Raw genomic sequence first — 25,845 nt, forward strand, 5'->3', positions numbered from 1 at the left:
TTTCAGATGATCACTTTGAATGATTAGAACTTTTCCTGATGTGCTCTCATGACAATCAACAATGTAAAATACCCTAACACATGTCAGTAAAAGAAAATGGATTACAAAAAAACCTTCATAAAAAGGGCGAGAGGTTTATATATCCCTCAGGAAAAATAAATCTTTGGCTTGACATCCATATCCAAGCCCTTCTCTTGCAGGCATCACTGACAAAGAAGTGCTCAGGACATCTGCTCTTCCATAGGATTATGAAGTGTGTCATGGGTCTTGTTAGCACATGAAATCAGACCTTTAATCTTCAACCAGGAGCACAATAACTCCAAGAGAGTAATTCAATATGAACCAATTGATATAGAAAACTGCACAGAATACCAACAGCATAATACTTCCAGCAATAGATCCCTCTTTTCAGGCAAAGTTCATTGATCCCAAGATTCCAAAAGATGCCATACACTATTAAGTCTTTTTCAATGCAGCACTTCCCCACATCTTCACAGCCCAGTCAGTGTTGCATCTGTGCAACATCTGATCTCTTCACTCTCAGATGAAAAAGTGACTGAAGCTGCTCAATGACAGCGTTCATGTTGCAAAAATTCTTATTTCTTAAGCATAATGGAAGCACAGCGGCGCAGAGGGTAGTGCTGCTGCTTCACAGCTCAGCTCTCAATTTCGACCTTAGGTACTATGTGGGGAGTCTGCACATTCTCAGTGAGACTGCATGGGTTTCAACCTGACGCTACAGTTTCCACCCACATCCTAAAGACATCTGGACGGTAGGTTAAATGACTGCTGTAAATTACCCCAAGTGTAGGTGGGAAGCAGCAGAAATAGTGGGGGAATTGTTTTGTACGCAAGAGATTAGAGCACAGGCAAATAAGGATTAATGGGATTGCTTCATGAGCTAGCATAGATCTGATGGAACAAGTAGTCTCCCTTTATGTCATAAGGAAATACAAGTAACATAAAAAGACATGGGATTTCAGAACGCAATTTATACGACGACCAAGTATTGACTAAATGCAATACAAACTTACCCTGGGGACAGCAGCAGACATTTATTGCCAGCCAGATGAAATAAGCCAATCAACAGTAGCCACTAACTTTTCCTTGTAACCAATATGATCAAATGATGCTAGGATTAGGTCCATAATAACTATCTCTAATCAGCTTTTCTCCCCCCCCCCCCCCCCCCCCCATGAAGTTCAAGTTTTGGAGCATCGTGAAAATATACTGATTACATCATTCTGCCAGTTAAATACAGATGGCTCATCGTCCAAATATAACTCAGCCATTTCCTGAAAACAATTTTAATTTTAAGTTATGTGCAGTGTTGCTGAGCAACCAAAGAAGCAATTGGAGTATATTTTCCAATTCCACTCCCAACATTTTGTTTGAGAAATGGAAGGATACATTTCTTCTAAAGAGCTAAAGACAGCTGCAATACGGTATACAACCACAAATCCTCAGTTAGCAAGCTTCTGCCATGGGGTGCAATATCCACAGATTAACCATTTCTTCTTAGGGTCAGAGTCGTACAGCACAGAAACAGGCCCTTCAGTCCATGCTGACCTTTTTATCTATCTACACTAACCCCATTTGCCCACATTAGAACCATATATTTCTATGCTTGCCTATTTATACGTGTCTAAATGCCTCTTACTGTAAGTGTAGTAATTGTATCCAATTCTACCTCCTCTGGCAGAGAGTTCCAGATATCAACCACACTGAAAAACTTAACTCTTTAAATCACCTACCTCTCACCTTAAAAGTATGCCCTCTTGCTTTTGATATCCCAACCAAAGAAGAAATTTAAAAACATAGGCAAAGTGAGAATGACAAACCTTAAAGTAATCTCTCAACTAGGATTCAACAAAACAAAGGAAAAAAAACAAACACATTTTGATTCAGAATCATTAACAATGTTAGGAAATCCAAGCATTCACAGTTCTATTTCACTCATTCCAACCAAACTTCACACAGCTTGGGTTTCACTGACAAATAAAACTTCCCCTTCCATTGCAACACAGGGAAGAAAGAAATTTAAATCATCTTTCTCCTCTGAGCACAACTTTTACTACAAAGTCACTTCGGTAACAATGAAGGTAACCCCTGCATTACAGCAGTTTGGGTAATGGAAATTCACCCATATAGAATTCACATGTCACTACAAAATAATCTGAGAAGCAGGATAAAAGTTTGCTCACAGAATTTGCACAAATTTTGTTTTCAACTCTCACTTGTTTATGCATGTGCAGATGATGTAGAGCAACACACAAAGTGCTGGAGGAACTCAGCAGGTTCGTTCCGTTTGACCCGCTGAGTTCCTCCAGTGCTTTGTGTGTTGCTCCCGATTCCAGCATCTGCAGTCTCGTTTCTGTAGAGATGTGGCTTCGCGTCAAGGAAAATTGCGATATGGATGGTTTTATGGAAACAAACCCTGCAAAACGAGGGTGCCTGTATAGAATTCTTGGATTTTTACTCAGAACAAGGTGCCGACTATACATGTAAGTTTTAGAGATTCCTTCAATACCTCAGTGAACAAGTGCATAACTGCAATGTTGATAAAGTTCTGAAGCTTATATTCTAATGTCAGATAAGGTAGCTAAAATTGCTTTCAAGGGTCCTGAATTACAAGGTGCAAAATAAAAATCTGGTGCAAATGCTGCAATGGAAAGTCAGACTATTGGCGCCATGGCTCCAAGGGTCTTGGAGGGTGTTAAGATATTCCAGCATTGCATCCTCCAACAGTTTACTAGGACTGATGAAGAGCACCTCAGTGCCCTTGCTGCTGCAGGCCAGCCCACAAACTCAGATCACTGCCATTCTCGGAGAATAGGACCAGACATCCTTCGGCACAGCCTCAGGTCATCCTTCATGGCCTTCTCCAGACATCTCCATCACACATAACCAGACTCCTACTAACTGCATTGCTCTGAATAATGCTAACAAACATTTAGTTATTTTAAACTTCATAGAATTTTATAGTTAGCAACCAATCTTTCAACCCAATAAAGCATGTTGGATTTTATGAGTCTCTTTGCTAATTAAATTTGACTTTATCGACATATCTATAAATTCCTTTCTTTTACCCAGCTACAACACAAATACATCAAAGTTATTCACCTTAACTACTCTGTGCTTCCATATATACACACTGCTCCTACCAAACAAGTTTTCCCTGAACTATTTCATGCATTGAGGCATGATCATGGTAGTAGATATGGTCTCTAGTTTTATATCCTCACAAATAGAAACTTCTACATAACACTGACCCTATGAAATAACTCACTAATTTTCCCCCGGAGTTCCCTCAGAACACCCTCACACTTGTGTCTACAGGAAAGTACCGATGTCTACTCCTGATAGCTGTACTTCATTTCTGGCATTGTGCTTATAAATACTTTTGAATTCTACCCAGTAATTCTTTGAAATGTGCTGTTTTGCACCTGTAGACTAATGTTGTTCTTTTTTACTGCATTATATGAATAATAAATGGATCTTCCCCACCACCACCCCTCCCCAAGAGTGAAAGCAATAATGAGCATTTCTGGTTCTTTTCACCAAACTCCAGCAATTCAATTGGGAACTACTTACCTTGAGTCACATCTGTGCCTCTGATGTGACTTGCATGTCAGGGCTGCAGAAGATGGCACTATTCCCATGCATGTTCCTTTTGGAGCACTGCAGGGTACAATGTCCTGATCAGCTTTTTGAAGAGGTGACTAAGTGTGTTGATGAGTGTATAGTGCAGTTGATGTGGTCTATCTGGATTTCATGCAAGATCTTTGGCAAGGCCCTACATGGGAAACTGATGCAAAAGGCAAGAGCCCATGAGAGCTAGGCATTTTCAATCCAAAATTGGTTTGGTGATAGGAGGCAGAGCTGAGTGGAGCATTGTTTCAGCAAACAGAAACCTGTTACCAGAAGGGTACTGCAGGGATTGTTGTTAGGACCTTCACTGTTTGTTATATACATTGAAACTCTGGATGTCAACATGATTAGTAAGCACACATATATTGTTGATGATGAGGAGGGGTAGCATGGGCTACAGAATGATTTTGATCAGTGGTCGAGATGGGCAGACAAATGGCTGATGGAATTTAATCCTGAAAAATGAGAGGTGCTGCACTATGGGGGGGACTAACAACGCCAGCACATACACAATGAAAAGTAGGACTCTAGGAAGTACTGAGGAACAGAGGGACCTTGGTGTCCATGTCCAAGGAACTCTGAAGGCAGCAGCACAGGTAGAGGTGGTGATTATGAAGGCATATGGATAATTGCCTTCATTAGCCAGTCACAGAATAAGGGTAGGGAGATTATGGTACAATTATACAAATCATTGGATAGGCCACACCTGGAGTAGTGTGCACAGTTCTGGTTACCATGCTATGTAGGGAGGATGTGATTGCACTGGAGATGGTATAGCAAAGATTCATCAGGGAGTTGTCTGAATTGGAGCAGATAAAAAGGAGAGGCTGGATGTGTTTTCTTTGGAACAGAGAAGTCAGATGGGAGACTCAATAGTGGAATGCAAAATTACAAGAAGCTAGATCGAGTAGAGAGTGAGAAAGCTGTCCCCTTAGCAGAGGTGTTCACGACCATAAGGCATGGTTTAATACAAGGGGTAGCAGATTTACAGGATGATTTTTTTCATCCAGAAGGTGACTGGAATTTGGAACACACTGCTCAAGAGGGAAGTGAAGACAGGTACGCTCAACATTTAAGTTGTTAGATGAGCACTTGAAACCAAGGCATGGAAGGCTATGGGCCAAGTGCAGGAAAATGGGATGAGTACAGATAGGTACTGAGAGCCAGCATGGACATGGTGGGCCAAAGGGCTTGTTTCAGCACTGTATGACTCCTCTCTCTACAAATGCTAGGTCTGATGCACCCCTCCATCCCAACTAGCTTCAAAATTCCAGGGAGACATCCCTTTGACTCTGGAGTCAAACTTGTTTTGCCTGCGTATGGGAGCAGGGAACATTTTTAGCAAGGGACTATGGCCAAAATAGTTACTGATGCTCACAGCTGCCTTGCAGAATGCCCAAAAAGTTGCATTAAAATTTCTAGGCAGGTAGGCTCAGCATATCCATTATTAAAATCTATTCCTCATGATATAAATCATTGTACTTTCTTCACCCTTAGGAGGTTGTTAAAGATGTGAAAATCTGTTCCACAGATTCTTTGCATCTCCATTCAATGTAACCTTCTTTACCAAGGCTGAATGATTTTCCTGTTACGTCTTTGGTTGAAGATTCTAATCTCTTTCCCACTACTAATATTGAAGCTCAATCATTCATCAAATTTGTTCTCTCCCTTCTTGATGCAAAAATCAGCATTAGCTTTCTGTCCCTCTTTTTGGCAATATTCCCATTCCTCCAAATATCTATTCATACCTAATAAAGCATCTCTTCTCTGGCCTACTTATGTTCCCAAGTGCATGCCTTTGGGACCCATCCTTCTACATTTGTTTGATTTAATACTTATTTCCTTCCTTTCTAATTTAATTGTCTTATGTTGTTTTCCTGCAATTAGCCTCTCAGGCAAATACTGAGGTAATGAAACTGCCCATTTTACCATTATTATCTTCATTTTTTCAGTGCACAAATGTCCTATTATTACTTTAAACATTGTTATTTTTGTAACTACAGAATACTTCATATTTCTTATATTCTTGAAAATTCATGTTCTGCATTTCTAGTTGACTTTCCCAAATAAAAATTAAATCATTATTCCTTCTATTAATCAATCTTTGACTAGCTTTTCCACTTGAAAGCTGGCATTTTGCCAAGGACCACCAATTTCTGATTGTGTATTAGGGTGGAAGCTCAGGACCTCCATGTGAGGATGGCAGCCCTCAACTTCCAATCACTGATTTCAGGTTAATTGCAATCTGCCAATGGACTCCTGCAGAGGACTGCACTTTGATCTCCTAGCACCCAGGGTAAGAAATTTGCCCACTGAACTATTACAAAAAATTTATGGACAAAAGCACAAATACAAAGTAATTTGCTTTTATTTTCAAATTTCATTGAATTGATTTCATAGAATTTTAGTTCATAATTTTCTATTGTTTTCCAGTGTTAGATTTTAATCTTAAATTTTAATAGTATAGTTTCATAGCTTTTGAGTGTTCATGAATATTTGCGAATGTCACAGTCAACTTTGATAGCCAGTGCGTACAGGGTTATGGCTTAACCATCTCTCAAGAAAATTGTCAGAAAGTAACCAGAAAGGCCATGCTCACTGCTGGGATCTACTGGTCAGCACCTCAGTGGAAGATTTGCTCTAACACAGGAGTTGTCTGTATTTTGTTTGAATTACTTGTATTTGCTAATTTAATTGATAATAAAAAAAAGTGGAAACATTTCACACTAAATAGTCCAGAAAAGAATGCATTCTCACTTGATCAATTTTTGCTCCCAATTATTTGCAAAGTCCTCATATTGATTCTCCTTCCCTTCTCTAAGTTCTTTGTCCCAGAGAGCTCATCATTTAGACCACCAGGTTACTGTCAGATTTCTAATAAGTATAATTTCTCATAATTCCAAAAGAATGGTCAGAGAAATGAGAGATAATATTCACATGATGGTTCAGTTCTTTAATATTTAAAATACTTCTGGAATTAAAAAAATATTTAAAAAGGATCCTCTGTTACTAAATATGTCAGTGTTAAGTCTTCAGAGATATGACGGATGTATTCTACATCTTGTGATGCTATACAATTCTTTCCACATTTAATTCTTATTACCAACAGCCATCAGTCACATCAATAAATGAAAAACACCACATCAGAAAAGGTGAAGATTGCAAATACAAGTTCTGAAACAGAAATCCTCCCCTTTCATTTGATTTGCAAACTCCAAAGACAGCACCAGAGGTCAGGATTGAACCTGGTCACTGGAGCTGAGAGGCAGCAGCTCAACTGGATGCACCACCATACTACCCAGCTATGTGGAGTTAGGTTCTCCCAGCAGGGACAATAGTAAGGCAGCATCAATCAACTCAACTACATCTCAGGAATGGTGAGAAAGAACAAAAAGTGGCAGATGTCCACACTATAATTATCCACTGACCATAACAGAGACCATAAAACAGACCACTAAACTATGGAGTCTCACAACACCCCCAGGAGTCATTTGAACAATTTATCCAGCAGGTCATTGGATTAGACAGACCATCCAGGGTCATACAGTACAGAAACAGACCCTTTGGCCCACCAAGTCTGCATCAACCACTCAGTTACACCAATTCCATTTTATTCTCCCCACATTCACATCAATTCCCTACAGATTCTACCACCTATCTGCAGTAACCAGTCACTCTACCAGCCTGCACGTCTTTGAGATGTGGGAGGATACCCGAGCACCCAGAGGAAACCCACACAGTTACAGGGAAAACATGCAAACTCCACATAGATGGCACCCAAGATCAGCACTGAACCAGAGTCTCTGGCACTACAAGGCAGCGGCTTTACCAGCTGCATCACTGTGCTACGTTTTATGTTCTGCTCCCTACTGGGTCGTACAAGAACTCAGAATTCTTGGAGGGTTATAGGACTGAAACTCCAGGAGGTGGGAAGCAAAGTCTTGGAGGGGTCAGAACACATGGGAAGCTGAAGTGTGGCCTTGCTGGTCGAGGAAGCCAATACCAATCGTCAAGCACAAGTGCAGTAAGCAAACCAGACGTAGCACGGGTTTCTATGCAAACAGTGGAGTTTTGTAAGAGCTCAGGTTTACGAAGTTGAAAGATGCTGTACCAGCTAACAGAACATCGGAGTAACAAGTAGGTGAGATAACAGAGGCATGGATGAAATTTTCAGAAGCAGATGCCCTGAAGCAAGGACAGAGCTGCACAAAGGGGCAGATTTTCCGACAGGCAGCCAGTGGCTACCCTTGTACTGCCACCTACAGGGAAGCTCAGCACTCAAGCTTGGCACACTGCAGCTGGAACCCAAGCTTCTAATAGCCTGCATGCTGAGCCAGGCATGCCTACACGGAGCTCTCCCCTGTGCTCAGTGTTCCAGCACTAACTTGGCACCATTTCATTCTAACCCTCCCCACAATAACCAGCCCGCCTGAAGAGCAGGAGGCAAATACCAGTGTGAAATACAGAAGTTTCATTCATAGCTTCTCCACATGTGCAATGAGCTCAGATTTGTTTTTCCACAGATAGGCACCATGCTGCTATTCCTTGAGAGCCAGTCAGAATCTAACAAGGAACAGACAAACTGCCTGTTGCAGCTGAACTCATCTGAAGCTGTTTTACTATCTGGCCAGCACATATACGATTTGGTCAAGGTACAGTTTAAGATTGTATTTATCTGCTTCCAGCCATTTCTCACACCAAGCTTGCTTCCTTGATTAACCACCCACTTGTAATGCTCCAAATTTCAAACTGCTGACTCCTGCATCAACCACACACACGACCACAGCCTTGAACATATCTGAGCACCAGTCCTCACGAGAAACAGAAAATACCTCCTCTCACTCCAGTTACCAGCTCTTTTCCTTGTACCAAGTTCTTGACCCCCGATTTCTTAACTTCATAAGCACAGTGCAGAAAGCAGTTGTTAAGCAACTGGCACAGGCTTGCGATTATCCAAATCATTTTACAATGCTCCTGAACCAGGTGACCGGCACACAAAACCTAGCTACAGAATTTGTTTACTTAAAAATTTATAATAAGTACCTTAGACAGCTGATGAGCCTCAGATTGAGGCTTCACCACTTGTCAGTGTAGAGACAGCTGTCCACTTGCATTCAAAAGGACTCTATAGTCATAACATCAGAGTCTCACGACATGGAAACAGGCCTTTTATTCTCCCCCGTTCCCATCAACTTCCCCCAGATCCTACAACTCACTTACACACTAGGGGCAATTTACAGTTGTTTTTAGACCTTCTTGTTTCTCCTGACACCAGGACCACAGATGTGACCACAAACACCACAAAAATTGAGCTGTAACACCAGGGACACTTAAGCTGGCAACCAATGTACAGAATAATTAGAACCAATGTTGGAATCTTGGATCGAATGTGCGGTCAGGGACCCTCTAATGGAATTTAATATAGGAAATCCCCCATCCAAGAGTATCTTAGCACCATGCTGGCTGCAGGCATATTGTGGTCTGGGTGTTGAGCACAAGCCTCAAGGTAAAATGCCTTCACCATCCCCACCTCATTTCCTCCTCCCTTCATTCTACAAAAATAAAAATCCACAAGGACTCCAAAATCCAGCCTCTACCTTCCAATATTCCAAACAAAATACAAGTAAATATTTCCAAAATAAAATTCAATTTGGGCAAACTGCTCAGAAAAGTTTATAGCTAGAACAACTTGGGCCTTGCTAGCACAACATGGCCTCAAGCCCCATGTTCTACTCACATCTATGGTGAAATTACTTTTGAATCACATTATTCCATCTACAATCCCATACTTGATGCCACCACTTTCACATACTAATTGGTGCTCCAAAGCACCTTCACAATGACTACCAGAATTATCACTCCCTGATGCCGAGATGGGACTACAATTCAACAATGGGAGAAGATCACAATCGATCCTGAACTTCAAAATATTGAACACACTAACTACAAGCTTAAGTCAAGTAACTCTTTTTAGTCACACATGCTCAAATCTTCATCAAACACTACTGTATACTTGGAAGGTGCTGGCACAAGATCTGATCTACAGCGTCAGCATCCAACAAAATTTTGGTTGAAGTCCAGCTACCATACTTCCATGTATCCACCTGCAATGTAAATACCAGACTATGTTCAACCAAATTTGTTCTAAACATCGAGAGCAAGCCTATTTAAATGGGGCATCACAGACTCTCCAAACTTTATACAAGGTGCAGCCTATGTGCCACTTCTACCCTGAACTTGCATCTCAAAGGGGGAATGAAGCAATCCACTCAGCCTGCCATCGACTGGATCACATCAACTTGCTACCAAATCTCAGAAAATGTTAACGTTCGCTGCTTCAACCATCACCTACCCCACCAATCGACAGACGACAAACTTATTCCAAGGAAACATTCCCCTGAATGCCGCTGTGGGAATTTTACCATGAATTCAGCATAGAAAATCCTAGCCCATGTTTATATTATGATTTAATGCAAAATAAGTTAGTATGTGGCTTTTATCATAACTATTAAAATAGTGGCATACCTTGGTTACATTAACTTCATAACTCATAGGACACTTCATAACGCGAGTTATGAAGATAGGAGTTGAAAAATTTCTAGGTGCACATCGTTTTCCAGCACACTGAGTGGCTTGGATCTGCAAGAAGATCCCACCAAGAGTTCCTTTACTTCAGAAGATAAGAGCGGCATATTTAAGTGATTGGGAATTGAAATGGAAATTGCATAAAAAAAGGGATAAAGAATAAAAGAAATTCTTGCCCAATCTTCAGATTTTTGTTTCTATAACCACACCGGATGTGGCCATTTGGCCCAAGTGTACGTCAGCTCACAGACCAAACCCATTCTCCTCTTTCACTTACCCATCATCTCCCCTTTGATTCTGCTACCACCCGTACACACTACGGGTCATATACTGCAGCAAATGTAACCATCAACCTTCGTGGCATGGGAGGAAACTGGAGCACCCACAAGAAGCCCACATGATGCAAACTTCATACAGACAGCACTGGAGGTCAGCATTGAACCTGCATCACTGGAAATGAGAGGCAGCGGCACCACCTTACGTCACATTTATCATTTTGTTCCATCAGTGCCAATTTGCTCAATTTAATTTGCTCCACACGAGTGCAAGACAATGACGATATCCACAAAGAGAAAACCCAGCTATCATCCCCTGCCATTCAATGGCATTGCCATCACTAAATCCCCCCCTATCAATATTCTGGGGGTTACCATTGACCAGAAAATGAACTGGAGTAGCCACGTACACAACGTGGCTACAACGGCAGGTCAGAGGCTAGAACTCCTATGACAAACAACTCACCTAACTCCCCAAAGCCTGTGCACCATCTACAAGATTGTCAGGAGTATGGTAGAACACTCTCCACTTGCCTGGATGAGTGCAGTTTCAACACTCGAGCAGCTTGACACCATACAGAAACCTATAGCCTCCTTGAGAGGAACCCCATCCACAACCAGTTACTCCACCACTGACACACAGGAGCAATAGTTTGTACCATCTACAGGATGCACTACAGCAACTCATCAAGACTCCTAAAACAGAACCTTCCAAACCCACAAGCTCTACCAGCTAGAAGGACAAAGGCAGCAAAGTCAGGGGAACACCACCACCAGGAAGTTGTCCTCCAAGCTACACACCATCCCGACTTGGAAGTACATTGCTGTTCCTTCACTGTCGCTGGGTCAAAATCCTTCAGCACCCTTCCTAATAGCATGTGTTTAATGTATGGCAGAGATAGAGTTATACAGCAGAGAGACAGGCCCTTCGGCCCAACTCATCCATGTCGCCACAGCCTACATCAAGAACCCTACCTGAATATGGAATTTCCGGGTCTTGTGGCAATCTCCCTGGGTCAGCAATGGAGGCTCTCACCAAAGAAGTTACACAGAATAGTGACACCAAGTAATAAACTGAAAAAAAGGAGACATCCATTTTGAAGATTTTAATTAAAATGTCGTTATCATTTTTTAAACATTAATAGAGTATTCTAGCTTTGAGCTGATTGCATGTTTATATGATATGCAACACTTCCCACTGATAATCACCCACTTCTTTCTAAATGGAGATCCAAATCCACTCCAGTGCCAGTTATTATTCATTGCTAGGTTTTTTTCTGAACTTTTTTTTAAATTGTGCTCGAGTTTGTCAATTTGCCAACATTCTCTCAGGTCAGTTACAGAACCAGATTCACCAAGATCATTAATTCTCTCCCATATGCTGTTTTGCATTTTCATCTGGAAACAGGATATACAAACAGAAACATACAGATCAACTGTATCAGAGCTGGCAATTATCCAGAAATCAAATAATTACCAAGTTAGACTTCATTGTTATCGTTTTAATTCATCACTTGTAATTATTCTGTCTTTTTTGAGAAATGATTCACCAAGTAACAAAAACAAAACACTCAAATCCAATATTCTGGGTAAAATACATTAGTGTTATAAAGTTTGCAGAACCCCTACACTACCAAGCAGATCCATAGCCCCCCCCCCCCCCACACACACAAAAGTTCACACTTGCAAGTCATCTACTAACAGTCTATTTCCCCATAAACTGTGCCTGGACAATAGAACATTACAGCACAGGAACAGGTCCCTCAGCCTACCATATTTGCACCAAATGCGATGCCGAATTAAACTAAATCTCTTCTGCCTGCATATGATCCATATCCCTCCATATTCATGCGTGTATCTAAAAACCATGCCATCTTCTCACTGCTACTATCGGGCAGGAGGGACAAGCCTGAAGTCCCACGCCACCAGGTTCAAGAACAGCTACTTCCCTTCAACCATTCAGTTCTTGAACCAACTGGCAAAACCCTAATCACTACCTTAGTATAGCAACATTATGATCACATTGCACTAAAATGGACTTTGTCTTTATTTGTTCCAATTGTGTTCTATCTTGTAAAATTATGTATAACTTATGGTTAATTTGTTTTTCATGTGAATGCTGCTTATATGATGCTATGTGCCCGTGACGCTGCCTCAAGTAAGTTTTTCATTGCACCTGTGCATACATGTATGTGTGCATATGACAAACTCAACTTTGCCTTTGGTTTTCCTCCACAACTACCTCTGGCAGCCCATTTCAGGCACCTACCACTCCGTGGAAAAAATATGCCCCGCACATCTTTAAACCCCTCCTCCTCAAAAAACACACACCTTAAATGTACATCATCTAGTATTTGAAATTTCAAGCCCGAGAAAAAGATTCTGACTGTCTGCCCTAGACATGCCTCTCATAGAAGTTCATAAAGTTATCAGATCTCCCCTTGGATTGATTTCTCTAGAGTGACAGAGGCCAAGTTTGTCCAACCTCTCCTTAAAGCTCAGACCCTCTAATCCGGGCAGCATCCTGATAAACCTCTTCTGTACCCTTTTTAAACCCTCCACATCCTTCCTGTAAGGGGGTGACCAGAATTGCACACAGTACTCAAAGTGTGGCCTAATCAAAGCTTCATATAGCTGCAACATGACTTCCTGACTCTTATACTCAGTGCCCCGACCAATGAAGGGAAGCATGCCATATACCATCTTTACCACCACATCTACTTGCCTGGTCACTTTCAGGGAGCTGTGGACTTCAACCCCAAGATCCCTCTGTACATTAATGCTAGTAAGGGTCCTGTCATTAATTGTATACTTGCCCCTTACGTTTGACCTCACAAACTTCTAATATGGATACTCAGGATAAATAATCCCCAACACAGGGCCCACCTGAATGAAAGGAAGTCACACTGTCATTTCCCTGTGTATAGTATTTATTGTCATCCTGAGTGCAATAGCATTAATGCTCAATTAAGCCACAGTGAAAGAAACCATTGCTACTTACCCACTATGACAGCAGCTGGAATATGTTCTTCTTCATAGTGAGGGAAGAGCACAAGTTTGGGGATGTAGTATGTATTGTACAGCCAAATGAAGGTGATTATACTGATGCAACACCAACCCTGGGGGTCATAGACAAAATGAACTCGAAGCCCCATCACAAAAACGTTCCTTTAGTGGCTGTCAGTGGAATTTCATATGTTCTACATCTTGTTCCTGATAACATAAATAAAGAAAAATCAAAAAATATTTGCTAACTCTACATGAACATACCCTACTTTATTTGCAATGAATCACATCATTCATCATTAAATATTTTTCCATACCTGCACTATTGTAAAGGTCAAACAGACCTTAGAGAAACAAAAACAAATGATCGCCTGCACACAGCTACATTCTTCATGTTAATAATTAGCCATATTTCAGAACATTGCATAAAAATATCAGAAGCATTCAGAATCAGATTTATTATCACTGATGTGTGAAATATGCTTTTGTGTGGCACCAGTACAGTGTAAAGACAATAATCTATAAATTACAAAAATAAATAAATAGTTCAAGGAATAGTGATGTAGTGTTCATGGATTGTTCAGAAATCTGATGGCGGAGGGGAAGAAGCTGTTCCTGAATCATTGAGTTTGGGTCTTCAGGCTCTTGTACCTCCTCCCTGATGGTAGTAAGGAGAAGAGGGCATGTCCTGGATGGTGAGGGTCCTTAATGATAGATGCTGCCTTCTTGAGACACCACCTCTTGAAGATGCAACTTCTCACGTTTTGTTATTGATTAATATTTAAATCATGCTTACTTTATAAAGATAATACAAAATTTTTTGCATAGGAACAAGTTATTCTGCTGAATATTCTGCATCAGATTGTGTCCATTGTTTTACGAGTCTCACCCCATTCCCCTGTCCATTTTCCAGATGCTGTAGTAATTGTTTCAGTCACCCCCTTTTATCAGAATGCTGGCTCAAAATCAGTTTGCATCAATGAACAATAATAATTGTCTTAGAAAACAGATCAGCGTCACTGTTTCCAGTGCTACCCATGTTAATTCGCTCAGATTGCAATTCAGGATCACACAATTGTAGCCCATCTCTCAATCATTCTCAGACTGAACAACATTCATTGGCAAACAAGCAGAACCAAGCAGGTAGCCAATAACGAAGATCAAAATTAAAAGGTTACAGATGATAGAAACCTGAAATTAAAAAAATCAGGAAATGCTGGAAACAGAAGGTCATGCAGCATCCGTGCAAAGAGAAACCGTTAATGTTTCAGGTTCAGGTCTCTTCGTAAGAGCTCTGGTTTCTCTTGTTCTGATGGAGACCCAGCTGTGTTTCCGTTCCCACAGATGCTGCCTGACTTGCTGAGCGTTTCCAGCATTATCTCAGATAGCTGGTAACTACAATCTCACGTAACATTGATATTTTATGTTGTCTAATTGAGCCATTTCATTGTAATCAATGCATTGTTAGTCACATAAAGGAAACCTGGTCAGACAGCATGATGGCACCCCTCCCTACCCCAACCCATCTGTACAACCCAAGGGATACCCAAGACTTTTGGGTTTGCGGGACACTGAGGGGATGAGCTTGCTTGGGAACACTGCACCATAGAACATTTTGCCATGTCCTTTGAAAATCTGAAGAGCAGGGTGCACCTTCGGGTTCTTTTAATAGAAGCTTTGATCATGATGTATCTGAGCCTCCAGCACGAACACAAAGAGCCTGAAAATAAGGCAGAGGAGACAAAAGGAAGAAAAGGAAAAGAGCCCCGGCCCTGAGAGCATAGCCTCCACAAGTATTTCAGGAGCAATAGTCCAGGAAGGGATGATGGTTAGGATTCTGCAGTAGCCAGAGTTAGTTTATAGACCCATATCTGTATCCATCTTCCTTGATGGCCCTCAACTTCAACTCAAGTCTGCCAGTGAATATTTGCAATGTATCCATGTTTGTAGCCCACCAATGCACAAAGAACTTCATGGAGGCTCTTTATTCATAGACAGAAGTTCACCTTTTTCGAGTAGAAAACAGACAATAAGGATGTAGGTTTACAGACATGGGTTTCCTCGTGGTTCAGGACTGATGGACTCGACCCACTTGATGCTTGCAGAACCTCAAAATGTTAACTGCACAGAAGACTCCAGTCGTCACATTCCTTCTTATCAAAAAGGAAGTATTTAAGCTGATTCAACCTCCCACTCATCTTTGGTTGAGTTGTAGGTTATGCCAATCCAAGAGCTCACCCAAGTACATTATAAATGTTTGTAGTGTTTCTGCCTCCACTCATTTGTAAAGAGTGATTTATCAAGTCCTACCAACCTTGAGTGAAATCTTAATTCTTTACTCATTCTTCTCCAATTTATCAGTACATTTTATATCTATATCCTCTTGTTACTGACTTCTCCAATAACGAAAATTGGCCCTTTACATTGATATAGCGCTGACCATCACTTCTGTGCTATAAAGGATAAAGTCGTAGAGCATGGAAGTAGGCCATTCAGCCCATCGATCACCAAACACCCTTCTGTTTATCCAACATTAATCCCATTTTTATTCTTCCCCCATTCCCATCAACTCTCCCTAGATTCTCCCATTACCTACACACTAGGGGCAATTTACAATGGCTATTTAACCTACCAACCAGCATGACTTTGGGATGTGGGAGATAACCGGAGGAAACCCACTCAGTAACAGGGAGAATGTGCAATCTTAACACAGACAGCACTGGAGGTTAGGATTGAACCTGGGTCACTGGAGCTGTGAGGCAGCAACTCTGAGTGTGCAAATGGACTCCACAAGTTGAGCAAAACTTTATGCAAGGCTGAAGCTGGAGACAACATTTCACAAGAGATTTCAGGCAACCTGACAACACATCCTTTACTCTCCATCTGTGGTGTCCCCTTCCACTGACAAGCTCTCCCTCCACACACACGTACGTACTCACATCAATACAGAAACAGTTTGATAGTTAGTTACCTGATACGTTGAACTTCATCTCGAACTGAATAAGCACTTATTAATACATAAACGCACTTTAACAGATATTAATATGTGGTGTTGCTATGTTTTTAAGTTTTGTTTTAGAGATGTTTTTATAGACTATTTTAGATATTTATCACTGTTCTTTTTGTTGCACTGATATGAGCTGGTGAGAAACAGTATTGTTTTTTTGTGTATGTAAATACTCAGAGAAATGACAATAAAGCAAATCTTGAATCTTGCCCCAACAACAGCCTCAGCCAAGTTTGCCAAGGGAGAACTTGAACATCAACTCATTCACTGGGGAGCTGGTATCCAATCCATCCTTCGTCAATGGGCAGGCTACAAGCCAGTCATTTAGATCCTGCCTCTGAACTACTATCTATAGCAGGCAGAGAGGTGCTGAGGACAAGTGCCAGATCTATTTCAACGGCATGTGGTTCAGCAGCCAGGACGTTGCAGAGTGGAAGTTTTTGGTTATCTTAAAGTAAAAAGGACACAGGCATGGTGAAAGTGGGGGTGAGGAGAAACTGAATAGTAGAGAGTAGTGAGGGTAACTAAAGAGATGGATACTGAAACCACCTGAAGCCAGTAGATAGACAAGGGATAAGTGGGTGCAGGATTAGATTTGAGCATGTCATCATCTTCAGCAATCTGGCACTGCTAGGGAAACTGGCCCATCCTCACTAAGGAAATGGAAAGGGTGGTACCCTCTGGCAGTCTGTTATAGTTGGCAGTGATTCTGCCCCACTTACTCCTATAAGAATGGCAGGGAATCTGGAAGACACTGCCCGCTGCGATTAAATAGCTCGGAGAATGGATAGGGTGTGGTGCATTTAACTCTGGATCCCCAATCCAAACCTCTGCCCCCCACACATCCTGGATTGGGTACAGTGGGTTAAAATCCATCAGATATTCTGCTATTTTATCTGGGAGTTTGCATTATTTATGTTCGAATAGAAAAAGAGAATTCTGGTAGCAAATAGACTGGACTGAGAAGTTGGCATTTCTGTGCAGGTGGCTGGAGAACGAGGCGGATGAACTGCAGTTATTTCCGTCCACAACCAGTATTAGGCAACAACTACAGCTGGCAAGTTGAGAGGTTGGACAAACTAGGGCTGTTTTCAATGCAGCAGCAGAGGCTGAAAGGAGACTAGAAAAAAAGTTGATAAAAGTTATGAGAGGCATAGATAGAGCAGAGATGGTATCTTCTTCCCCCCCCCCCCCATGTCAAAATGTCTAATACTAGAGGGCATGAATTTAAGATGAGGCGGGCAAGTTCAAAGGAGATATGCAAGATAAGTTTTTTAAAAAATATAAACAATGGTGGATACCTAGAATGTGCTGCCAGGGGTGATAGTGAAGGCAGATATGATAGGGGCATTTACGAGCCTCTTAGGTAGGCACATGAATGTGCAGAGAATGGTGGGATATAGACCTTGTGAAGGCAGAAGGGATTAATGTAATTAGGCATCATGAGCTTAATTAGTTCAGCACAACATCATAGGCTGAAAGGCCTTTTCCTGTGTGTGCTACACTGTTCTATGTATGTTCTATCACAAATGTGAACTTGAGCATTATTACAATGGCCACAGTTCTTTAAAATATACCATGCTATTTAATTCCAAACTTAAAGTAGAATATTATAGGCAGTGGCCACTTTTGGAGTGTTGTGTGCAGTTCTGGTCACCACACTTCAGGACTGGAGAGGATGCAGAAGAGATTCACCAGGATTTGCCCGAATTAGAGAGCAACCAGAGGCTGAACAAATTTGGATAGTTTTCTCTGGAGTGTTGGTTATTGAAGGGTGACCTGATGGAAGTACATAAAATTAGGAGAGATAGAGAGTCAGAGTCCTTCCTCCCCCTTGTGAAAATGTCAAATACTAGAGAGCATAGGTTTAAGGTGAGAGGGGAAAAGTTTAAAGGAGATATGCAAAGTAAGTTTTTCTTTAAAAAAAGTGATAGGTGTCTAGAATGTACTGCCGGGGAAGTGGTGGGAAAAGAAAATGTTTAAGAGTCAGTTAAACAAACATGAACAGACAAGTAATAGAGGGAGAAGCAAAGGACTGCGGGTGCTGGAATAGAGATGAAAAACACGATGATGCTGGAGGAACTCAGCAAGCAGCATCCATGGAGAAAAGCAGGTGGTCAACATTTCGGATCAGGACCCTTCTTCAGGACTAAAGGAGGGTCCTGACCCGAAACATTGACCACCTGCTTTTCTCCACAGATGCTGCCTAGCCTGGAGTTCCTCCAGCATCATCGGGTTTTTCAAGTAATGGAGGGATACAGACCACGTGCAGGCAGATGGAATTAGTGAGATTGGCATCACAGTTGGCCCAGACTTGGAAGGCTAAAGGGGCTGTCCCTGTGTTGTACTGTTCAATGTTCTATGCAAGTAGAAGTGAAAAGGAAAAATTATTGATTTGGGGGCACTTTTTTCATTAAAATCTGCAGCATTATACAAACCAAAAGTTGCCAGATTCATGCCATAGTATTGTTAATAAATGAGACTAAACCAATGATCTAGCGAACATTAATCACTTGAAGTTTATAACAAATAAGCCAAGAACAGCGATGATGACCACATTAAGCATTGTGTCCCTTAGTGCACAGCCAGGATTAATTAAAATATGAAATCTAATCCTTGACTCAAACATTTTAGTGTTTATTTTATGCTCATCTGTAACTTATATAGAAGTGTTGTTGAATAGTGGCCAAAATTAAAAAGGGAAATTGTTGAACACGGAGAATATAACAGAACTGAAACTACTGCAAAAAATCTGCAAATCTAAAGCTGTTTGTAAAAAAGGAAACTTTGCAACTGTGAAACCTCTGAACTGTGAAATCAAATGGGAGTCCCATGTCTGTAGCCAGATTATGATGTTAAACAACAATTTTTCATAATGTAGTGATGACATGATACAATAAAAAGTCATTTCAATGCAAGCTCAGCCAAATAAGGTTGGCATGAAAATATCCAGTTTTTACATATGCTCACCTATGCAGTGATACAAGGTGGGTCATCAATGGTGTGGAAACTGGAAAGGGGCAACCATGCAAAGTGGGACAGAGGTCAGAATTCCTGAACTTAACAAAATTGCTTTCTTGTTTTACATTTGGACATGACTACTGCATAACAGAACTTCCTCATTTATTTATAGGACCAGCTCAGAGAAGAGGGAAAAAAGGATTGTTTAGAACGCAATAGATTGAAAAGATAATAATTCAAGGTAGCTGCAAGGAGATTGACAGCTGAAAATAGGTTCAGCAAGTAATCCCTGGGTGTGTTGCCAGCTGAAACAAGGAACAGTAATGTGTTCTCGAGTACAGCAACAGGAGGAGAAATGTTCTAATATCAAAAAGGAGGGCAGCAGGTGCATCTGATTCAATGCCATAAACACTCCAATGGCTTGATGAGGTCAGGAAGGATGAGTAAAGATAAGTGAGGGGTGCAGACCGCATAACACCAGATTCCCAAAACAGTGCAACATCCTCACCGACTCCTGGGAGTTCCAAGACCTCTCAGAGTGGAAAAGGAGCATTCAGGATGGCACAGAGAAGTTTACGCCTAAAAATCATGAGCACACGGAAGCCCAGCGTAAATGACCTAGGGAGCACACCACCTCCCAAATGCAGGTTGGAGCAACACCACCTCAAATTCCACCTTGGAAGTCTCCAACCTGATGGCCTCAACATCAATTTCTCCAACTTCTGGTAACCCCATCCCCTCTTTCTTCTCTCCCTCCCCCCCCCACCCCACCTTTGTCTTCCCTTATTCCTGTAGCTCCCTTCTCCCACCTTGATTACCAACCCATCTCCTCTCTTCCAGCCTTTATTCTGTGGTCCACTGCCCTCTCCTACCAGATTCCTTCTTCAGCCCGTTACTTTTTCTACCTATCACCTCAGTTTATTACATCTCTTCTCCACACCCCCACCCCCAAACTCAACTATCACCTGCCTACATGTGCTCCTCCCCCTACTTTATTCTGCCTTTGGTCCTCTTCTTTTCCAGTCCTGATGAAGGGTCTCAGCCCAAAACATTAACTGTTTATTTCCCTCCATAGATGCTGTCTGACTTGCTGAGTTCCTCAGTGTGTATGCAGATTCCAGCACCTGCAGAATTTCTTGTGTCTCCCAAACTTCCCATCAGACATCTGCTGCCTTATTTGTGAAATAGCACAGACCTCATTAACCACAGTACTTGCCTGGCAGCAAGTCATCCTCAATTCTATGGGTCTGCTTAAGCAGATGACAATACTGGCAGGAAAAGTGAAGATAGTTTGTATTGCCTAAATGGTACAATGTTAAAGTAGGCATAGGAACTGAGACACTTGGAAGGAGGGAGTTGGGGAAAGAGGTACTGTTACGGACTAGGTTACTATTGTCCCTTTAAAATAGAGTAGTGTGTGTGTGTGTGGGGCATGGTTATGACAACAGAAGATAAAGGATGTAATGACGATTTTGAAGCAGTCAATTGGAATCAGTTTTTTTTATAAATAAGAGGAGAGAGATAGAGAGAGAGAGAGACCCCCCAACCTGCTAGTCTCTATCGATGGATGAAAAACAGTAACTGTGTATGGATTTTTGGAGTCATCTGGTGACATCCACTTTGTCATTAACCTGTAGAGGGAAACGGCAATCTGTGTGGATGGCCACATCTCCGATACTTTTCAGGGTGGCAGATACTTTGGAACAAAGCAGTGGAGTTCACTGTTGTTGTTGACCTGTAGAAGGAAACAGGTATTTGTGTGGATGGCCACAATTCAAGGGCCTTTTGGGGTGAGGCAGATACAGTGGAGTGGTCACTGTTGAGTAAACACTGAAGTGTCATTTGGGTTCCAAAGTGGAACATTTGGATTTCATAATTACTCTATTTTCTCTCTACATTTTGTCTTCAGTCAACGGTGGTTTTGAAGAAGCCTTTGCTCATATTTCACCTTATGGCTTGCTGAACTGAACTTTGAAAACTAATCCTGGACTTGGAGTTTGGCACACACACGTGCTACGAGTTTAGTTTTGGGGTTAATGTTTAAGATTTAACATTTTTACTTCTAGCATTTACACTTTCACTTTTGTTATTATAAGTAGTTATTAATAAAATAGACTGACATACATGACTGTCTCTTTTGTTGCTGGTTCATAACAGTACACAAATTTTAAAAGCAGCAGCACAAGTTGGAGATCAAAAATCATTTTGAAACCTTCGCTCTGTAAAAATAGGCAGTGTGCAAAAGCAAGGATTACATGCTAAATCATAAATTACTTGATAATCTGGTGGGAAAAAAATCAATTCAAGGCAACAGCTTTAGAGTGGTGCAGAGGACAGCTGCTAGAAATGGCACTGGGCGATGTTATCCTCAGAGCAAGTTTAGAAGCAATTTAATGGAGATGTTCAGTATCAAAGAATTTTGATAAAATAAAATAAATTAAAATGTTCCATCTCAGAAGAATCTGCAAGCACAGGACACAGGTTTAAGATAACTGGCAAAATTCCAGAGGGACAAGAAATTTTTTGAGATAAAGTAACAATGAATTGGAACATGCTGCCTGAAAGTGCTTAAACCCACATTCAATAACTTTTAAAAGCAAGATACTGCAGTTGGTGGGAAACAAATGCTCACAGTAAGATTTGGAAATGGCTTAAAGAAAAGAAACATTGACAGCTCCACTCTGATTAGTTGCTGCCCAACCAGTTAAGCATTCAAAGTATGAGCATCTTCCCATGCAGAGGTAGAACATTGACCAAGGGAAACGTTGCCCATATAAGGTCACCAGACGTTTAAAAACGTGACTGCAAAAATTGTAGCTAAACATTCAACAGCTTGTATTGGCACTCACAGCTATCCTAAAAATGAACGTTTGGGAAAGGGTCATTACATACTCATTCATAAACCTTGCTTCTTTTTTCCAGCTCCAACCTTTAACTCTGGATCTAAACCCTATTTTCATACATGACAGGTCATCCAGCTAAAATACCACCTTTTGCCCTTCTCCCTTTCCTTGCTGCCCAGCCTATGGGCTACTTCCAACAATTTAACTTCCAAAAACTCCACTTGGATATATAATAGAAGGGAAAACTGAAATGAGTTTTTTTTAAAAAATAGCATAGACAAAATGGGCCAAATGGCCCGAGTGCTGCATGCTTCAGTGATTCAAATTACTGCAGCGCCCCAATCCATGCATCTGCTTATTGGGAAAATAAGACCGAATTTAACCTTACACAATGTGAAAAATTCCGTAAATTGCGTTGGGATCAATGACTGATAAGTGCAGTTGTGTACAGATTTAATTGATTGACGGAGAAGGCCCTAGAAGCTGACGAATAGAAATACTGTGCAACCAAGTCAGAATCCAAATCCAACTCCAACCCATGGTGTTGGAAAGCTGAAAACCAGCCTTCGGAGCCTTTATCGTCAGGTTGCTTGACAAACAACACGATGCTAAATATGTATCAACTTAAATGTTGGCATAGCAGCGTTTACACTAAATTCACATCTTGCTTCCCACTTCAAATGCAGACACAGACTGTTTCTACACTACTGGTTTGGAACTTGCTCGAGCCAGCGGGAATTGCACTTGCTTGTGGAAGAGATAAATGCAACTTGGAGAGAATTCTTCGCCCCTTGGCATCTTTCTCCCCCCAAAAACAAAATCCCCTCAGAAACTCATCCACGTTTAGCAACGTTACTAACAATTCTTTCATCTTCAGTGAGTGGGCTCTCCGGAGGACTCCGTTCATGAAGTTAATCCAAGGCATTAATCGACCCGCACTGTTTTATCTCAATTAATAACGTCCAACTAGGTTAGATTAAAACAGCCCTATCTAATTTCAACCAATTACAGAAAATTAAACTCAGATTTGTTTACCCAACACCAAGGAGGCGAAGCATTAACCCTTCCACTTTTGCATAGTTGCTGCCCGACCAACTGAGCATTTCCAATACGAGTACCTTCCCATGTACCACAGACGTAGTCACTAAGGGAAATGCTGCCAAGAGCCGGCCAAACGTGCCCGAAGATTGCACCTAAAATTCATGTAATGCACGACAACGTACAAGTGCTCGTATTGTCACTCACAGCTGTCGTGCCTCTGCAATATTTCCTGCTTCCGTCTGTCGAGGTTGCGGCCGAACTGATTGATCAGGTCGGTGTGGAGGGAAGCTCCACTCCCAGCGCGTTGAGTGGCAGCCTGATCCAGGCTGGCGTTCCGCGCTGGAGCCGCCGCCACCACCTTGTGCCCACACTCTACCTGCCCCGACCTCGCATACACCAGCGCCCAGATGCAGCGAAGACTTGCGCGCCGTGTCTCCCCCCCCCCAGCCCAGCTACTGCGGAGACAAGCAGCACATCACCACTTCCTGCTCGTCGCTGCAGACTGGTGCCCAAACAAGAACCAGCAGGAGGCGCAAACACTGGCATCCCAGCACAGGGAGCATGGGTCACCCCACACCCACAAACAGATCGAGGTGCACTGGCGACTTAAAATCAAATGTTGCAAGAAAAAAAATCCTATATAGTGACATGACGTGGTGGTAATTTATGGCAAAGCTGTTTCCATTCTGCAGGTGATTCACATATATCTCACACAGGCTAAATAAAAAGGCACAAGGTGGAGCCGTGGAAAGGGGGGGGGGGGGGTGCTTGCATTACCTTTAAGCATTTTTTCAAGTTTTTAAAATAATTAACCAATCTTTGTTCGTTCAATTAGCGCGACTCTAAACACGTGCACATACTGTGGGGGTTCGAGCCTATAATCCTGCAAAACGAGTTGAAAATGGCACCCCAGTTTAGAAAATAAAAAACTGATTTTCGAAAATTACATTCAATTCCCCACCAATGGTGCATAAAACAGCGATGTTTAGGAATGAGCTTTCCTCTCAGAATGGAGAACGGGAACTGTCCTTCTCGAAACACAAAACATTTGCGATTTGAAACCATCTACAGCTGTACAGAACATTAAAGGGTTTTTGAATATTGTTATGTAATGGCATTTACAATTCGAAGATTGGTTAAACCCAGACCACATAGATAGGTTAGAAGTTCAAGTCTAACCCGTGCTACCTACATTGCTCGTCGACCGCATACCTATTTGGGAGGTTTCTTCGGCACCTCTGACGCATTTTACAGAGACAGCTTAGTGACATTGTAAATACCAAAGGAAGATTTATTAAGATGGCCATGTGGGTTGTGAAGGGCAGGCAGAGAGGCTTCAATGGGGATATAGACATGTGAAGACATGGCAAATGCAATACATGCGTGGAAAATGTGAAGTCACTTTGTTAGACGAACATTTAAAAAGCAGAGAATTTTTTTGAATGGTGGAGAATTGAAGTTAACATGCAAGCATTGGAAAGGCAACACACCTGCATACTGAAGGCGATTTATAGTAAACCCGCATGGTCACTGGGAAAATGTGCAAACTCCACACAGATAACACCAGAAGTCAGGATTGAACCCAGATTGTTATGGCTCTATTATCTCTACCACAGTGCCACCGTTATTAGACTGATATGGATGGGTTGTGTCATCAGAAAAGGTAGAATGGGCTAGGCTAATTATCTAGAATAGAATAGGGTATCTTTTTTTCCCAGGGTCAAAATGTCTAATAATAGAGGGCATGCATTTAAGGTGAGATGGGGAAAGTTCAAAGGAGGTGTGCAGGGCAATTTTTTTTACACAGAAAATGGTGTGTGCCTGGAATGTGCTGCCAGGGGTGGTGGTGGAGGCAGATACAATTGAGGTGTTTAAGAGCTTCTTAGATAGGCACCTGAGTATGCACAGAATGGAAGGATATGGCATGTGCAGGCAGATTAGTTTAGTTAGGTGTCATCAGCTTAATCAGTTCAGCACAACATTGTGGGCCAAAGGGCCTATTGCTGTGCTGTACTGTTTTGTGTTCTGTTTCTTATCCTCATGCCATACAAAACAGACAGAACTGCTTGTGTTTCTGAGGATTGTTGGTGGTAATACAAGTTGAAACTCTCTAATCTGGCACCTTTGGGACCTGACTGGTGATGGTTCACAGAAAAATTGGACCACAGATATTGTCCTCGATCATTCTCCCCTGAGCTGGAGAACTGTTCTTGTTAAGTACAGACACTCCCTGGGTCACATAAGCATTTCTGAGAACTGTCTGTAACCCAAAGGTTCCATAAATTGGAAACACTGTCGGCTGAGATCATGATAGTTGCACTGGTAGGGTAATTAGCTTCAGATTAGTACAGATCTTAGTTAATATTAGTTAGAATTAGTTAATCAGTACAGATTCAAATCATGCTGGACCACAGAATGCTGGACTAGAGTGTTTCAAATAGCAATAATATTCCTGTTGGCCTGTGCTGCTGTAAGA

The 25,845-nt window shown here is 41.7% G+C and overlaps 1 protein-coding gene across 3 annotated transcripts in view; it reads right to left on the reverse strand.

Moving 5' to 3' along the window:
- The window catches only part of zdhhc21 (zinc finger DHHC-type palmitoyltransferase 21), a 47,457-nt gene extending 23,474 nt beyond the window's left edge, over positions 1 to 23,983 (reverse strand). Inside the window, exons 1-3 of one of the 3 annotated variants that reach the window (XM_052019948.1) lie at positions 23,574 to 23,983; positions 13,513 to 13,724; positions 11,487 to 11,585 (exon numbers count right to left, since the gene is read on the reverse strand). In XM_052019948.1, coding sequence (XP_051875908.1) covers positions 11,487 to 11,585; positions 13,513 to 13,666 — 253 coding nt within the window. In that variant the 5' untranslated portion in view covers positions 13,667 to 13,724; positions 23,574 to 23,983. Of the gene's footprint in view, positions 1 to 11,486; positions 11,586 to 13,512; positions 13,725 to 23,363; positions 23,532 to 23,573 lie in introns of those variants that run through there. The other 2 variants (XM_052019949.1, XM_052019950.1) reach the window with 2 other exon arrangements.
- Between the last annotated feature and the right edge of the window lie 1,862 nt (positions 23,984 to 25,845).

This window comes from Pristis pectinata, chromosome 7, assembly GCF_009764475.1.
Source record: "Pristis pectinata isolate sPriPec2 chromosome 7, sPriPec2.1.pri, whole genome shotgun sequence".
NCBI lineage: Eukaryota > Metazoa > Chordata > Chondrichthyes > Rhinopristiformes > Pristidae > Pristis > Pristis pectinata.